This window comes from Bemisia tabaci, chromosome 2, assembly GCF_918797505.1.
Source record: "Bemisia tabaci chromosome 2, PGI_BMITA_v3".
NCBI classification, from domain to species: Eukaryota; Metazoa; Arthropoda; class Insecta; order Hemiptera; family Aleyrodidae; genus Bemisia; species Bemisia tabaci.
The window spans coordinates 8,569,964-8,584,872 of record NC_092794.1 but is presented as its reverse complement, the minus strand read 5'-3'; the positions used below and the strand labels follow the sequence as shown (position 1 = coordinate 8,584,872).

Below are 14,909 nucleotides of genomic sequence, written 5' to 3'. Positions count from 1 at the left end.
GTTTCAGACAACAACAAAAACAACGAATGGGGAATACGATGCTGCCATATCAAAAGAAATACTTTATTTACACCCATCAGCTGACTGTTGGCAACGATGCTAATCTTTGTTGTGTTTTGTTGATAAAGTGCTGTGCTATGATAACAAGTGACTTCTGTAATGACGTGACGCGAAATGCACGCATTAATGCAATGAGCATATTTTCTGTGTTTTTCATTATCACTTCAATGCTAATACTTCGAGAAAGAGAATATTTGAGACGATTGGACGCTTTTCCTCATAGTTTTACTTAGTTTTTTTATCATCATCTTTTTGTCGGTGCTTTGTTCGAACACTTTCCTACTCCAACAGCATTGAACTTTCCCAAGTAAGTCAGTATACTGTGAAATATTTTCGTCCCGTATTTTGTTTTCCATGCATCGATGTCTGTGTCAATTGAGGAAGTTTAATAATTCAATGGAAAATTTATGAGTGGCGAAGTCTTAACGGTTTTTATGAGTCAACATAGGTACATGATATGCTATCAAGATCACTAATTGCAAATCAGCCCTTCATGAGATCCAGAAAAGAAACATTCCAAGCCCTTCTTACAGTAATGTCAGTCTTTAAATCTACACAAAATAATTACCTACCATCCTTGGTCTTTGACAAACACAAAACAGACTCACCGGAGAATGATCCACACATGAGCTCGCTGTGAAGAAATCATTTCCCTTCACCAACATCTCACTTCCTTTGCTTATCAATTTCTCGGTTGCTATGTTTTTGCATTAGATGTGTGGAACTTCCTCAATAATTGAGGAAGTGCTTACCTTTTCTCTCCAGTCGGTATGCAATAGTATAGAGCTCCACTCTTCAAGAGTACGAACATCTTTGAGTGAAGGTGGATAGGATTTATGTCCAGTTGTAAAAAACCACTCTCCACTGAAACCAATCAGTGTACTCACTCACCTAAGTAATATCTCATATCATTCTGACTATTTATCTGCTTTTATCAAGGCCTTTTGCGACGTTGTTTTAGAAAAATCACAGAAATTAGTATCTTGAGACATGAAATTAATATATATTGGTTTTCAGGTATGAGCTGCAACAAGATAGTTGATCTGATGTGTGGTCCTATAAAGAACTTGGAAGATCTATTTTGTTGGCAAGTACCTGAGCTATCATGGGCAGAAAATGTCATCAACTTAAAAAGCAAAACCTTCTTCAGCTACGCTGGTAAAGATTGGAGCTGTAAGGACGTACCGCCAACAAATGTATCCAAATATTACAGTGAATCAGTACCGAAGACACTGCTTTGTCATGATATGAAAGGTGGTTATTTGAATGACAGGTAAGTCAGAAATGCCTAATTTTAGACAGTTATGTCTTAAAGAAGACTTTTAATTGTGGAGCTTTCTTACCACCAGGCTACGAAATTTAATTTCAATCATTAATATTCATCTTCATTAAGAAGTGTTTATTGTCAGTTTTTATGCTATATTATTTGTTGTCTCTTAAGGGACTTTGCCGAATCATTATGTTCTCTGTAAAATGCTTGATGGGATTCATGTTTCAGGAAGTTCAAATCGGTCCTCACAAGTACCCTACCTTCGATCCAAACAAGCTACTTATACCTTATTTTATTATTCTCTCTGCCTGTACCTAATTAAGTGCAATTTTAAACAGATTAATTCTGTAAAAATGTCAAAAGATTGAGAATTTTCCTTTCATTGGTTATCTCAATTTCATGCCTTTGAATTTTTAGATTTGTTAATGGAGCAGCATCTTGTGATGACTACAAATTCATTCATTGGAGTGGAATCGATATTTTTGTTTACTTCAGCCATGAATTCATAACAGTGCCTCCTCTTGCGTGGATCAATGCTGGTCACCGACATGGTGTTCCTGTCCTTGGTAAAGATAATTTTTTTCTCCTTGTAAAATTTTATTGTGGCTACAAAAGAGGAGCAACACAGGATAAATCCTGTTACAGATTAATTTTGCTGAGTACTTATCTAAATTTTCCTTTAAAATCAGAATAAGTACGGATTTGGAAACTAGACACAGCAATTTGCTGTATGACCCTCACCAAGACCTTGTTTGGTTACATCAGTCACATTGTGATTTGAACCACATTTACTAACTGCACGAAAATATTTGACATTCTCTTGATCCTATTCCATTTAGACAATTTATTTTAAGTACCTATTGGAGGAAACAAGCAATAGTTGTGTATCGTTTAAAATTTTCCATCAATATTTTTTACAAGGTGAATAAAATTTAAAGAAATAATCCTTGATAGTTTTGTATATTGAAGACTAAAGCATGAAGAAAAGTTTTAAACCTTATATGATAACTCTATCTTACTGAAATATATTTTCCTTATTAATTTTATCAATAATAACGCTTGGTCTGTAATGGGCCATGGATAGTCGTAAGTTAAATTAATTACAGACAGTCTGCCTCTCTTGGATGCTATCTATCAATGTTGCAAGGATGACGAAAGCATGGTCTGCTCATTTTTTCTTGCCGAAACTGAATTTTAATAACTTAGCTCCTTCACATCTAAAATGAGTGGCAAGTGACCCTACACCTAACAAGTGAGAATGTATACTTTATCAGTTCTTGGCAAGAAAGTAGAACGGCATCTTTACAGTGCTGTGAATAATGCGTGTGCTTTATTTTTAATGTAGGTACACTGATAACAGAGGGGGAACAAGGTGAAGATCTATGGGAAACGGTCCTTGCTAGTGAAGAAAAAGTACAGTCACTTATCTCGAAGATGAATGCCGTTTGCAATCACTATCGCTTTGATGGTTACCTTCTGAACATAGAAAATAAGATCAACCCTGCAAAAATGACCAGCTTGGTAACTTTTGTTTCTAGACTGAAAAATTCCCTGGGCACAGATAAATTAGTGATCTGGTATGACTCCGTCACCCATCCTGAAGGCAAGCTCGACTGGCAAAATGAGCTAAATTTTCTAAATAGGTATGTACTGGCGTTACATACCTTCTTAGGCTTAGATTCTCCTGAAATTCTAATTTACTATTTTATAGCTTTTACAGGGTTGCCACAGTCAGGGAAAACCGGGAAATGTCAGGGAATTTTAAAAAGTCAGGGAAAATGACGAAAATGTCAGGGAGAATTTGTTAAATCACCTTCATTTGCTTTCTAGAATGGGTTTGAGATTTTGAACAGGAAATTTTGCCTGAAAACTATTTTCAATTATTTAACCATCTGTCACAGCTTCAATTGTCAAGGAATTTCACCGAACCGTGTCAGGGTAATCAGGCAAATGTCAGGGAATTTCATTTTCTAAATTCTGTGGCAACCCTACTTTTAATGGCCCAAGGCATCAACATCCCTCGACTGACTAACAACAAATTTATGAAGCAACTGAAAAGATAAAATAATCTAAGTAGCCAAACCCCCTGCCTGCGTGTTTCTAATTCACGCTGATAACTCTTAAAATAATGTATCCATTTTGCAAAATGCACTAATAAGCTGAATTGTATTATCAGTCTCCCATCTCCTTCCAAGACTTGGAGCCTGGGGTGCTATTTTTCTTGATGTTTGATCACGAGTGAGAGATGAGTCGAGTGTTCAACTCATTCAGTCTATTTCTGATAATCAAATATTTGCCTTTTGATAAACTTGCTTCAAATGAGATAACTCCCCAGATGACGATTGGAATGTCATTGGGAAAAAGAAAAGTAGAATTGTATAAAAATGCAGGAATTCTATCCATAATAATTATGAATGAAGGAGGATCAAGTAGGGCAAGTATTTTTTTCATTTGAATTTGGTTACTTACAGACAAAATTCAATGAAATCAAGTCGCAGATCATTTTCACGGTGAAGTGTAATATCTCTTGGCAGCAGATACTGAATAAACAAATGATTCATTGTAACAATGATATGATAGTTGTGTGGAAGTGAACTTAAACAGAGATTGTTTTTTCAAAAGCACAACAGATTTTTCTGAGTATTTTCGAATGGCTTGTGTCATAGAATTATTTCTTCTAAAGCCAAATTGGTGGTATAAATACGGGCTATGTTTGATCTAACACCAACAATTCCAAGAAATTTTGATTGGGAAGAAAAGGGCAGTGGGTTTGTCGTGAGTTTTCTTTCCCTCACCAATTAAAGAGCCCTCTAGTTCTCGTACCTTTGTTTTTAATTCACATTTAATCTAGGCTGGTTGCCTAGATCCTTACATCTGAATTTGCCCTCTTTTTCAAGAATTATTGTTACAAAAACTCTCTTTCGTTCACAAATTGTTTCAATCATACAGCAGTCGGTAGAATTAACTCCTCTTTTTCATTATTTCGATCGAACTTAATTCTTCAATGAATGTCTGAAATCCTCCGAGCTGCAAGCTTAGATTGCTGGCACTGATCCAATATGCAATGTATGAGCTAAACACTTACAATGCCACAAATACAATACAATACTTACGTAATACTTATAATGTATACTTTGCTTTCAAAAATATAAAACAGAGCATTTTTTGAAGCTTGCGATGGAATTTATCTCAACTATGGATGGAACGAGGACAAACTTAGAGCAAGCATTTCTCGAGCAGGTGCTAGAGTCACAGACGTTTTTGTTGGAGTTGATGTCTTCGGGAGAGGCTGCTATGGTGGAGGAGAGTTCAACTCAGTTGTGGTGAGGAATTTGTGTCATTACACTTCTTCAAAATAGAGGGTACGTTTTTCAAAGGCTCAACAAAAATGACTTCTCAGTGTGGAAAAGTTGTTTCTAGAATCACCACCACATTTTTCTTAATCGAGAGGAGCAAATTGAAAAAGGTGTCTAGCAAGCGAGAAGAATCCAAAAAAGTTTTCAGTACTGCTGAAAGTAGCATTTATCATCATGAACCAAGGATAAAATGTCATTGGGCTTTTGAAAATGTTGAATTTCAACTTTACAGATCGTTTGGTCAGCCAGCGGCAGGCCTCAAAAATATGTGTTTGAGAGCCGGACTACATTTTGTGACAAATTCGGAACACAAGTTTTGAACACTTAAATCGATAGCCTTACATGCTGTGACATGGAAAATGGTCGTTGTCCACGTCATAGCAAGTGCTAACATATGGCAAACAACCATTTTCCAAGTCAGTTCAGATTTAAGTGGTCAAAACTTGTGTCCTGAGTTTGTCACGAAATGTCTCTATCCAAAAGTTTTTTAAAATTCTATCTGCAGTCAAACTTCTTAAAATTTTCAGTAGATTTTTCATTTTTTCAGGCTGAAGCTTTCTTGATCAGGTTACATCCAAGCCTCTGCAGTATTTCTTGTTACCTCAATTTATACATTATACATTGGAGGAACGAGAAATAATGTTTTGATTTTTTTTTTTCATTTAAAGTTTCTAAGAATATTCCATAATTTTAGTATTACATAATGAAGTATATCCACTTAAATTCTATTCCTTTCTTAGGCAGTTGCAAAAGCTCGAGAACTGAATCTATCTATAGCAATATTTGCCCCAGCTTGGACGCATGAGTGTCAAAACGAATCGTTGGATTATGTTCAAAGAGAAATGAAATTTTGGGAAATGTTATGGCCTTATTTGTATCTACATGGACCAGCGTCCCTGCCTTTTTCAACATCTTTTTGTCAAGGTGTTGGAAGGAAAACTTTTTTGGAAGGAGAGGTAAGATTCAATATAAATTTTCTCAAAACTCCATTTTTCTCCTCCATTCTCTTTGGCTTTACAGTGTTCAATTGTATTCCATGTCTTTTAATGCTAAACTTTTTCACCTCTCTTTTGGCTGTCTTTCTCATGCATTATTTTAAATGCAATTTGAAAAAAATTAATAAAATGCAACGCCGAAGTGTTATCGTTGCATGCCTGCTAGATGTAGGGGTTGAAATCATGGAAATGTAAAAATTATTTTTGTGAGTAAAAGATAATGAAAATTTATGGGTGCACCATTGCTAAAGAAATACTCGTTGGTGACAGTGATGAGGGAATTATAGAGTTATGCGTAGTATAAAACACATTTTCAGAAAAAACAATTGTAAACTAAATTAATGAAACATAACAAAACTTACAATGAAATACAAATAAGGAAAACAAGCAACCATCTGGTAATGAAATATCATTCAACGTAAATATTCAACCAGAAATAGCTCACGGAATAATGAAACAAAAAGGAAATTATAAATCCGAGATTTAAGAAATTTGAAATAAAACAGGTTATAATGACAATCCTCTTTGTACTATTAAGGTTGTTAGTATTTATGTGCTCTCGAGAACGAAAGTTTCCAAACTCTTAAGTTGATATTCATTATTGCTTGCTGCTATGATACTTCAGAACCATTATCCATAAAACCCCTCATCATTGCACCAAGAAAACATCACATGGGTATCATGAATGGAAAACAATTTAAAGGAAAGAAATCACCTCCTGTCATACCAGTTAATAATGGTGCTGAAGCACCATGAATAGAATTACTCAACGTTCCAAGAAATTGTTCTTAAAGGCAGAATTGCTGAATTTTAACCCATTTCACTCCAAAATAACATTAACTTTTTCAAACAAGAAAAAGAAAAGAAGAAAGAAGAGAAAAATTTCTCCTCTGGATGTAAGCAGTCGTCACATTAGCCATTAAATAGTATGCGAGACAGGACTGGTTGAATACTATACGCCAAAACAAAATCTAAAGCATGCCCACATAAGAATAAGTGGAGTGTGCTACATTTATATTTGTAAGGCAAGCTAAAAAAACAAATCAGTATAAATTTTATTGGTTTCAATTTTCATCAGGCACTCACAGATTCGCCTTGGTACAACCTGGCAAAACAGGAGTACCAACTTACAAAACCATCCTGCATTGAAGACGTTGGTTGCAACCCAGATATAAAGAGATGTTTCCACTACACAAATCAGTGCGCCTATAAAGGAGGTTGCTGTTTGCTGTTTGCAAAGCATACAGGTGTCAACACTTATCGGTAAGCACAAACAGCCATAGCTTTTAGTTTCATTGATTTTTACAACAGCAATAATGTAGTTTTGCCATCCCAGAATGGGCCTGTTGCAAACTTCAGTTAGAACTAAAAGAGGATTTGTTACTAAAAGAAAATGGCTCAAAAATATTTACATTCCTACACTTAATTTTCGATATTTTTTTCTTTTCTCATAAGAGCTCTCAGTTTTCTACCTAAATTTAGTGTGTAGTTGTGCTGAATGTGTCTAATTCCAAGGGAGCAAGTGGCATCAGTATTTCTGAAAGTAGGTTTTTCTAAATGTATAAAACTGAAATATCTTTTATCTCTTACATTTGTTTTTCTAATCAGGCTTTTCATGTGCGGTTTTGTCAATGATGGAACTGTTTCACTCAAAATGATCTTCGCTGTCAAGCCGATGGATGCAACCAAAAAAATTGACTACAATCTGGTTCTCACTGTCAGCGATTCCTTGGGACCCACTTCGTAAGTTTGCTCCTCTCTTTACAAGTGTTTGCATGTGTTTGTTCACCTCAAGGGATATTCCAATCGAAAACAGATGAAACACGTAATATTTATCTCCTGCATCAATTTCTTTGGCACCCAATGAAGGGAAATTTTTAGATACTCCAATTTGCCGATGAAATGTTCCATAGAATAAAAAAAAATGCTTTCTGATTTCATAATGCTCACAGGAATTAAAAATTAGTTTCAACAGAGAAAAAGGCAGCAAGTGAAATACAGCCCTAAAGTACAAAATTTTCAATTGATACCCGAAAATTTTACTTTTGGCTGGTTATTTCCCCCATTCTGATGAACTATTTTCATTTCAACAAGCAAGGTCCCTCTATTCATGAGAATCTATTAGGTTATTTTGGTAAGTTTTAATTCATGTTGTTTACGATATAATATGAACTCTTCTTGTTTGAATTTTGTTTTCATCTGCAGGGAGCTCAAAAACAACAGTCGAAGGAGCTCAAGGAGTAAAAATTTAGTTTTAAGAAATAGTGAATTCTTAGCAAATGAAGAGGACTACAGCGCCATAATAGTGAATTCGGAGTCTTTAAAAGTAATCAACAATTGGAACATCAAGTAAGTGTGCATCTATTCAAAACTTTTACGCAAATCTAAAGCACTGAAAAGCGCTGTTTGTTTTGTGACAATCCATTGAAAAATAAAATTGTTTATAAGAAACATTTCTCACCAAACCCCGGCACAAGTTTACAAATGAATGAGTTATTGCCCTCTAAACAAGAAAGTATAATCAATGTTTACTTTCTTGCCGTAATCATGCACAAGATGCACTTATGTATTAGTCGCAACTATTAATTTTTTCTTTTTTTCTTTCTTTTTCAATACATGCTAAGTGAGAAAATCCCAAAATATTTCAACTCATATGTATTCAAATTCAAATGTTTGCTCATTGTCATTGCTTATATGGTGATCATCAAGTTCCAATCATCAAACATGATTTCACATTGAAATGGACCCTTCACCAGCTACAGCAAAATTTTTACATCATCGACAAGGGGGGGAGTTGTCATGAAATAATAAAAGCACCGAATATACGCAGTGAAGCTGCATAGACTCAAATCTCATTGCTGTGTTGCAAAATTTCTGCGCCCATTTAATTTTACCAACACTGTTGCTACAGATTTTCACAGAATATTCTTCACACAGAGAATAAAAATAAGGGAAGTTCTCTAGAAATGACGTTGAACATTTCTCAGTTTAAAAAAATGCTATGACAAGAGGTTTGCTGTGGGGCAAAGCAAGATATGTGCTTTTGCAATTTTATCAACAACATGCTTTTGCAACTTGAAACTTTTTCTTTCTTTATCTTGCTTTCTCATGTGAGTGACACGCAGTCTAATATTGTTGTAATTTATTCAGTCAGTACAGATTCAACTATAGAGGAATCCTGACAGACATCTCCATGGTTGTGCCTGAAAATTGTGAGCCATTCATGATTGGTCTGCTGCAAATAGAAAAGAACCAGTTCATCATTGCTGATAACTACTTTTGATCCAACAATCCAAGGAGTGAACGCTTGCCTGAAAAAACCCCTCTAATCAGAGTGAGTCAATCTTTTTGAGGTCAGCTGACTTTCTGGAACACTGGTCTCAGGTGGCCATTGTCAGGAGATATTTGTAAGTTGCAAAGTTACTCTAAGTGCTGTTATAAAAGCAATTACGTATTTGAATTAGAAATTCTCAAAGGAGTATAGAAGGAAGGACCATGTTAGTGAACCGTTATTTATCGCATGTCCCCTTGGGAGTCAAGTTTGTTTTGTATATTATTTATCAAAATAAACTCTAACTTATTCAACTAGCCCATTAAACTTGTGTGGATCACATCAAGTCTTTAAGTGTTCCAAATGCTCAAGGTCAAGAGGTTCAAGTTGAGCAGCTGTGTTCATATTTGTATCAATAAAGGGCATACAGTTGAGCAATAATTTTGTACCCTCAACACTATCATCATTCCCATTTGATTCGATAATTTTGTGAGTTTTTTGTTGCACAAAGTTCTTAAAACACTCATCTGTGATCTGGTATCATTGAAACCACAGCATTTATATCAATTTTGAGGACTGAGGTCCTGTTTCTCATAAACGATCATATCTAGAATTTTAAGGCTGATTCCTTTGATTCTTAAAACCTATTTCAGGGTCCTGCTCACTGTAACAAGCCTGGTGAATTGGTGAGCCTCTGTCCATCGCTTTTCCTCAATAACATTTCGAACTGTATTTGAACATTGTATTTAAAATTATTTCATTTCTGTAAAAGGTACGAACATGGTGTTAATGATATTCACTAGCCTGCTGATTTTATTTAGTTCCAAAAAGCCGTCATAAATCTTATTACATATAGTTTACAAACAGCAAAAGTGCAGGAAACTCCTCAAAGCAAAATAAATTAATCGCAATCTTGCGCTAAAAATTTCCTCATCCCGTCAAAAGATTTTAAATATGCATTGAGCTGAAAACATTTTTTCTTTTGCTAAAAAATGTATGAATATATTAAAAAAACCGTTTCAATAGAAAAATTTCCTCACTACACCTGTAAACCGGAGCTCTCAGGCTCGATCATTTTTGCATGCCTTACAGACATGTTTCTCTAAATTTTCTATCTGCTGAAGACTCATTACCTTTGGAACTCCAAAAATTAGAGGAGACAATAAAAAGCATACACTTTAGCTCGGAAATAATAGCATTCACTAAATAATTTATGACATTACATTTTACTTTTCGCAGATTGCAATTGTGTCGTTTTTAGCTATTTCTCCTGTTGTTTGGATGATTTTCAAGAGGTATGATCGCGTCTTAAGAATGAATGCCAGTCAGTCTATGATCATTTCATTGAATGATGGAAGTTAAAATTTCAAGTTTAAGGGATGCTATTCAAGTCACCAGCACCCCTCGAAGTTTGGTGCCTCCGGCAGTATCCCATGTAAAGTACCTTCAAGGTTGAGACAATTGTTGGAGTGATTGATAAGACACTGATTCATGTAAGTCATTGAAAGAAAGACTTTTTTAGTCTTAAGGTTCTATATTTAAACGCATTTCTCCATCTACTCTGTCCCGTTTTCATTTTCAAACTTTTCAATCCAAATAGAAAAAAAGTTTGAGTTGAGCATTTGCTTGAAAACAGTTGAATTTTGCCAAGATAATAACATTTTCTCCCCCACCTAGTTATTCTATTTTAAGCTCTTGTTTTTTTTTCTGAATTATTTTTGAAAAAATAATGTTACCATGATTACACATAGTAAGAAATCCTCCCTGTGTAAGTATGTAACTTGTGCATTTTTAATCTTTTTAAGTGATATTTTCTGGGAATTTTGTATGAAAGAGAAGTATTTTTTATAAAAGTAATTGTTCCGGCTCAAAAATAAATCTATGTTTTATTTTTTGTTTTCAACTGACTTCATAACTATTTCAATGAATATCTCTGCATGATAGATAATGTATTGGCTCAAAATTCTCATCTAAATATTGACCTATCGCAAAAGATAGAGCAGGGATGGTCTTCAAATGATACCAATTAGCAAGGCCTACAGTTTCGCAGTTCTGAGAGTCTGTGTCAGCACAATAAGACATCTTAATGCGATATATTAATGATAACTCACCAGACAACAGCCAAAAAAACATGAAAAAATGTTGCTGCAATGATATTTTTAGCCATGGAGTTGTGAAGTTTTTGCTGTTTTCAACCACCTCTAACGACCACTTGCCGGGTGGGAAAGATAGGGTTTTGTCTTATTCCGTTGAGCCAACATGGTTTCAATAATCGGCCTGCAGAAGTCTCTAGTTTGAACTTTTTTCTTTTGGTCTCCTTATTCTTCGAAGTGCAAGCATGAAAGCCGTCATCCTGGGATTAGAATTTTAGAGGACAATTATTTGTTGGATTTAGAATGGATTATAACGTCTCTTGAAAAAAATGCCTCTGAATTTATTTACATCCGCAATATGTTTGAGGTGTTTGTCAATATGGTTTCAGAAAGTTTACCTGCCATTTTCTCCTTGCACAATGTCAGCCTAGATGGTACGATTTCAAACCTGTGCACATTTCGAAATGGCTCCTCGTCTGTTCATTCTGATATGCAATGCCACTCTGTGTGCATATAGAACCACATGTACATGTTGCCAAATTTTCTGGAAGAAATTCCGTTTCAAGTGGAAAACTAATAATTTTTTTTTCTTCTTAATATCAATTTCAGGGAATATAATCGATCAAGTTTTTTATTAAAAATAGTTGTCTATTTTGTCTAGAAATCTTCAAAAGTTTTTGGTTTAAATGGGGTTCCTGAATACCTACCTACTCTCAGAGTTAACTCATCAACCCATATTTGTTTTATTTACAGGAACCCCTGGATTAAGGAGTTCACACTCTGAAAGTTTTTTTTTTTTACTTTTTTATCTTCTCTAATTCAGGAGATTTCTACTGTTGAACATCTCTTTGAAACATCCTCTGTAGCTTCAACCTTTTCGAGGCATGCCACCACAGCGATAGATAATCAAAGTTGATGAGTAAGAGTCTGGATTAGAGAAGAATTTTTAAGTCTGTGATGTACCAAAGATTGTATTTAATTAAACTTCTGTGAAACATGTATACAAAACACAAGTTTTTAGAAATCTAGAATAAAAATTTAGTCCAAGAATACATTATTTTATGAATATTAAGAAATGGAACTTAATCGATTATTTAAGTAAGTACAAATCATTCATTCAGAGAAAGAAAAGATTTCAAAACTGATGAAACAGACTTTATTTAAAAAATAAACCAATATTTACAGAAAAGACTTTAAGTCAGACTAGATTGAAATTTTATTATCAGCATATTTACTTGGATATATTTTATCAGACCTGGGCAATTTCGTGGCTTATTAGTGATGGTTGGTAATTTGCTAGGATTCTACTAACATACCATGAGCTCATCTCTTAGAGCCTAGAACAGAGAATTCAGTCCAATAACAGGCTTTACGCTTACATATTAATAAAAACAATATACAAGCCATCAAACAACCATCTTCTATTGAGATTAATATTGCCAAAAAAGAAAAAGGAAAAAAAAAAAAAAAAATGCAACCAGATCTGTGCATATGGACCTTATTTTACGGAGAAAGTTTTCTGCAACTTTTTGCGAAGACTTTTAAACCATGCTTTTCTAAAACCGAAGAATTTCTGTCTTGGAACTTCAGTACTAATATCTCCTTAAATTTTTAAGTTTTAGAGTCCAGCTTACACCAAAATTTCCAAATTTTCTTTCTGCAAAAAGTTAGGAAAAATTTTCCCTTGGGAGATATGGTCCCACTTTACAGATCAGGTCACAACTATTAACCTGGAATAGATCATTATCGATCGACTTATTGTTAGTAAGTCAGGAACATAAAAAAGCCAGTTAGGTAACCAGTGAAGAGGAACAATGAAACAATTTTTCAAACATTAATTCTTTAGAAATTGATCCTGTACTTACTGCATATGAATACTGAAATTGGTTTTCCTTTTCATTAGGTATTTCAATTTTATTTATTAGGTAGTTAAATTACACTATTTGGACGATTCAGCATAAATTAGGTACCTGGAAATAAATCAATAAAAATGCAATATTCTAAAAGATAAATCAGCCATTTGAACTAAAATTTTTGAATCATGATGTTCAAAGCAATGAGCTCGTGCATTTTCAATATCAAAGGAAGCAGATTCTTTTTGGTCATTCCAAGTATCAATTACTGATGTTTTTGAGTAGTTATTGAACCAATTACTCACCAATAGAAATCTTTGTCTAATGAAGTAAATGTAGATATTGGAGAGGTTCTTGACAGTATGATGGAAAAAATTGGTGACAGCAGATTTCTCTAGTTTCTTGATTTTTACCTCAAAGTCAGAGCAAGCGTCATTCTCTCTTTTCCCCACAGCGTAATACACAAAATTATGGACAATATCAACTGTTTGTGGAAATAAATCTACTTGCTCCTTGATAGAGTAGAGTTTTTGACCATATTCATTATCATATATATCGATTTTAAATTTTTTTTCATCAATTGAGATTATGAAATCATTTTTGAACAGTACATTATCCACAGCATGAAAATACAGCTTTAGATTCGTTAATATTTCATTCTTCAAATCATAACTGTGAATTAAAGTAGAGTTCTTGGTATTACTATCGTGAAAAATTCGAAGGGTTATGAATAAATACTTGACATTCATGACTAAGATGCACTTGCAAACATTTCCCTTTGGTTGCGGAACAACAATTTCATTTTGTTTAGAGCCAGACTCTACATCCCAAACATGGATTGTTGGAGTGCGGTCATAAAATGAACCAGCAAAGTAATTGGCATTGGCGCAAAAACAAAATCGGTAATTTTGCATGTACTGTCTTAAAAAATACTCATTGTACCACTCCGTAATATCCTCTTGATTTGGAATGGACTGACTTTCTTCCTCTGGGCGATCAAACAACCGCCGAAATTTCAACCTAAACATTGGCCACATGTTTTGTTTTTGATATATTTGCAATAAATTGTACTGCACAACCGTGACATAACTTTCAGTAAACTTGAAATAAGTGGCATGAGAGTGGTGGTCTATAGAATAAGTTATTGAGCCAAGCTCAATTGGTTTTCCCGTTATATCCCAAACAGTGAAAGAGTTGCCACGATATGGATTCTGGTCGAGTAAGAGATTCTCCTGGCATTCAATGTGTCCAAATTCACCTGCGAACCCCTTGCGAAACTTGAATGCAACAAAGTTACCAGTGCTCCAATTACAGTCTAGGAGGTTTTGCAGCATGCAATGTAGGCGAGATTCACACAATGCAGACATTCGGTAGCTTTCATTAGTTGGCAGCGATAAGAATGGCTCGACAAAGGAGCATGAGTCCAAAATAAAGTTGGAGCTACAGTTATTTCCGATCCTCGAGGCGAAATGTTTATCATAGAACCATGACCATATTTCTTCATTATTGAATGCTTCTCTCCATGCAACAGAGACCCGTGAACAATTACACACATCCTTGAAGTTCAAATAGTGACAAATTTGTGTCAAAACATTCACTGGGAGGCATGATAAGTCACAGCTCATTATAAAGACGGAGTTTCTACTTGAGTGAGCGATTGACTCCTATAACACAATTAACGACAAAAAGTACATGAATTCTGTGCAGAGAAATATTTCTTTTACTTCATCACTCGAGGAACACTTATTTTCAGCTAAAATTTCAGAATGGTTCACAAAACTGACTAATTGCGGGGCAACTTGAATCTGGTGAAATAAATGGATAATTTAAAAAACTATAATGAATTGAAAAAAGTTCGAACTTTCCCACTTTCATGGCCGATGATCTGAAATTTAAAAAAGTTAAATTGCAAATTTTTCCGAAAATAGCAAATTATCACGATTTAATTTATCAATTATCAGTATTATTGATAAGAATCAATGAGGGAAACGTAAACATAACCTCAATCACT

The 14,909-nt window shown here is 34.5% G+C and overlaps 2 protein-coding genes across 4 annotated transcripts; one reads left to right on the top strand and one right to left on the bottom strand.

Moving 5' to 3' along the window:
• Positions 1-120: 120 nt before the first annotated feature.
• Positions 121-10,855, top strand: ENGase (cytosolic endo-beta-N-acetylglucosaminidase). Of its 3 annotated transcripts, none has more exons than XR_002009800.2 (11): positions 121-367; positions 1,078-1,333; positions 1,748-1,896; positions 2,676-2,973; positions 4,488-4,653; positions 5,427-5,642; positions 6,760-6,944; positions 7,290-7,424; positions 7,887-8,030; positions 8,832-9,088; positions 10,192-10,855. XR_002009800.2 is itself a non-coding variant. In XM_019055991.2 (10 exons), the coding sequence occupies exons 2-10, from the start codon at positions 1,080-1,082 to the stop codon at positions 8,962-8,964; spliced, it is 1,680 nt and encodes a 559-aa protein (XP_018911536.2). In that variant the 5' UTR covers positions 121-367; positions 1,078-1,079; the 3' UTR covers positions 8,965-10,855. The 3 variants fall into 3 exon arrangements, 1 of the variants encoding a protein (XP_018911536.2); XR_002009799.2 differs by having other exon boundaries at positions 9,606-10,855; XM_019055991.2 differs by having other exon boundaries at positions 8,832-10,855.
• LOC140223981 (uncharacterized) lies at positions 10,224-14,878 on the bottom strand. The gene has a single exon (XM_072296655.1). It carries the CDS (start codon positions 14,521-14,523, stop codon positions 13,027-13,029), a length of 1,497 nt encoding a protein of 498 aa, XP_072152756.1. The 5' UTR covers positions 14,524-14,878; the 3' UTR covers positions 10,224-13,026.
• Positions 14,879-14,909: the final 31 nt, after the last annotated feature.

Bases quoted from the DNA above. Each gene is read 5' to 3' on its own strand.
- LOC140223981 (XM_072296655.1), bottom strand. From the start codon at position 14,523: ATGAGCTGTGACTTATCATGCCTCCCAGTGAATGTTTTGACACAAATT.
- ENGase (XM_019055991.2), top strand. From the start codon at position 1,080: ATGAGCTGCAACAAGATAGTTGATCTGATGTGTGGTCCTATAAAGAAC. The intron at 1,334-1,747 runs GTAAGTCAGAAA...TTGAATTTTTAG, and splicing joins GGTGGTTATTTGAATGACAG to ATTTGTTAATGGAGCAGCAT. The intron at 8,031-8,831 runs GTAAGTGTGCAT...TAATTTATTCAG, and splicing joins ATCAACAATTGGAACATCAA to TCAGTACAGATTCAACTATA.